Genomic DNA, 629 nt, shown 5'->3' with positions numbered 1-629 from the left:
CGGCCCCGCCCCGCGCCGGCCCCGCCCCGCGCCGGCCCCGCCCCGCGCCGGCCCCGCCCCGCGTCCCCTCACGTCGCCCCGCGTCGCCTCACGTCGCCCCGCCCCGGCGCTCTTGCAGCAGCCATGTGGGCGGTAACTCTCCGACCGTCGGGGCTTCTCGAGGGGCTACCGGCGTTACTCCGTGGTCGCCACGCGATTCTCCTTCCGGGTGGTGCGCGAGGCCTGAATGGCTCGCCGGTCTGTTGCGGCAAGAATCTACTCAAGAAATTTGCTTCGAAAACCAAGTAATGCGCACTTCGTCCGGGTGGGGGCGCTGGGCATGGGGGCAGTGCTCTTGTGGCAGAGGGCGACTAACTCGGGTAGGGGGCAGGGGCAGTGTCCATGGGGCAGGACGCAGGTTCGGGGGATCTGTCCACGAGAGGGGGGCGGCCCACGGGGCAAGGGGAGGGTGTCCACGGGGCGGGGTTGGTGCCCACGGGGCAAGGGGGGAGGGGCAACAGGGCGGGGGCGGAGTCCACGGGGCGGTAGTGCCCACGGGGCAGGGGGAGGGGCTACAAGGTGGGGGCGGAGCCCACGGGGCAAGGGGAGGGCGTCCACGGGCCGAGGGGCGGGGCTACGGGATGGGGGCG

General features: G+C 73.6%; 1 protein-coding gene across 3 annotated transcripts in view; it reads left to right on the top strand.

The window, feature by feature from the left end:
* Positions 1-85: 85 nt before the first annotated feature.
* Positions 86-629, top strand: part of RBFA (ribosome binding factor A) — a 16,583-nt gene continuing 16,039 nt past the window's right edge. For all 3 annotated transcript variants that reach the window (XM_034995689.1, XM_034995687.1, XM_034995686.1), the window contains exon 1: positions 86-284. In XM_034995689.1, coding sequence (XP_034851580.1) covers positions 124-284 — 161 coding nt within the window. In that variant the 5' untranslated portion in view covers positions 86-123. The remainder of the gene's footprint in view (positions 285-629) is intronic.

This window comes from Mirounga leonina, unplaced genomic scaffold (assembly GCF_011800145.1).
Source record: "Mirounga leonina isolate KUSES-001 unplaced genomic scaffold, KU_Mleo_1.0 Mir_93, whole genome shotgun sequence".
Classification (NCBI taxonomy): Eukaryota; Metazoa; Chordata; class Mammalia; order Carnivora; family Phocidae; genus Mirounga; species Mirounga leonina.
The sequence above is the reverse complement of the archived record's forward strand: the minus strand, read 5'-3'. Positions and strand labels throughout refer to the sequence as shown.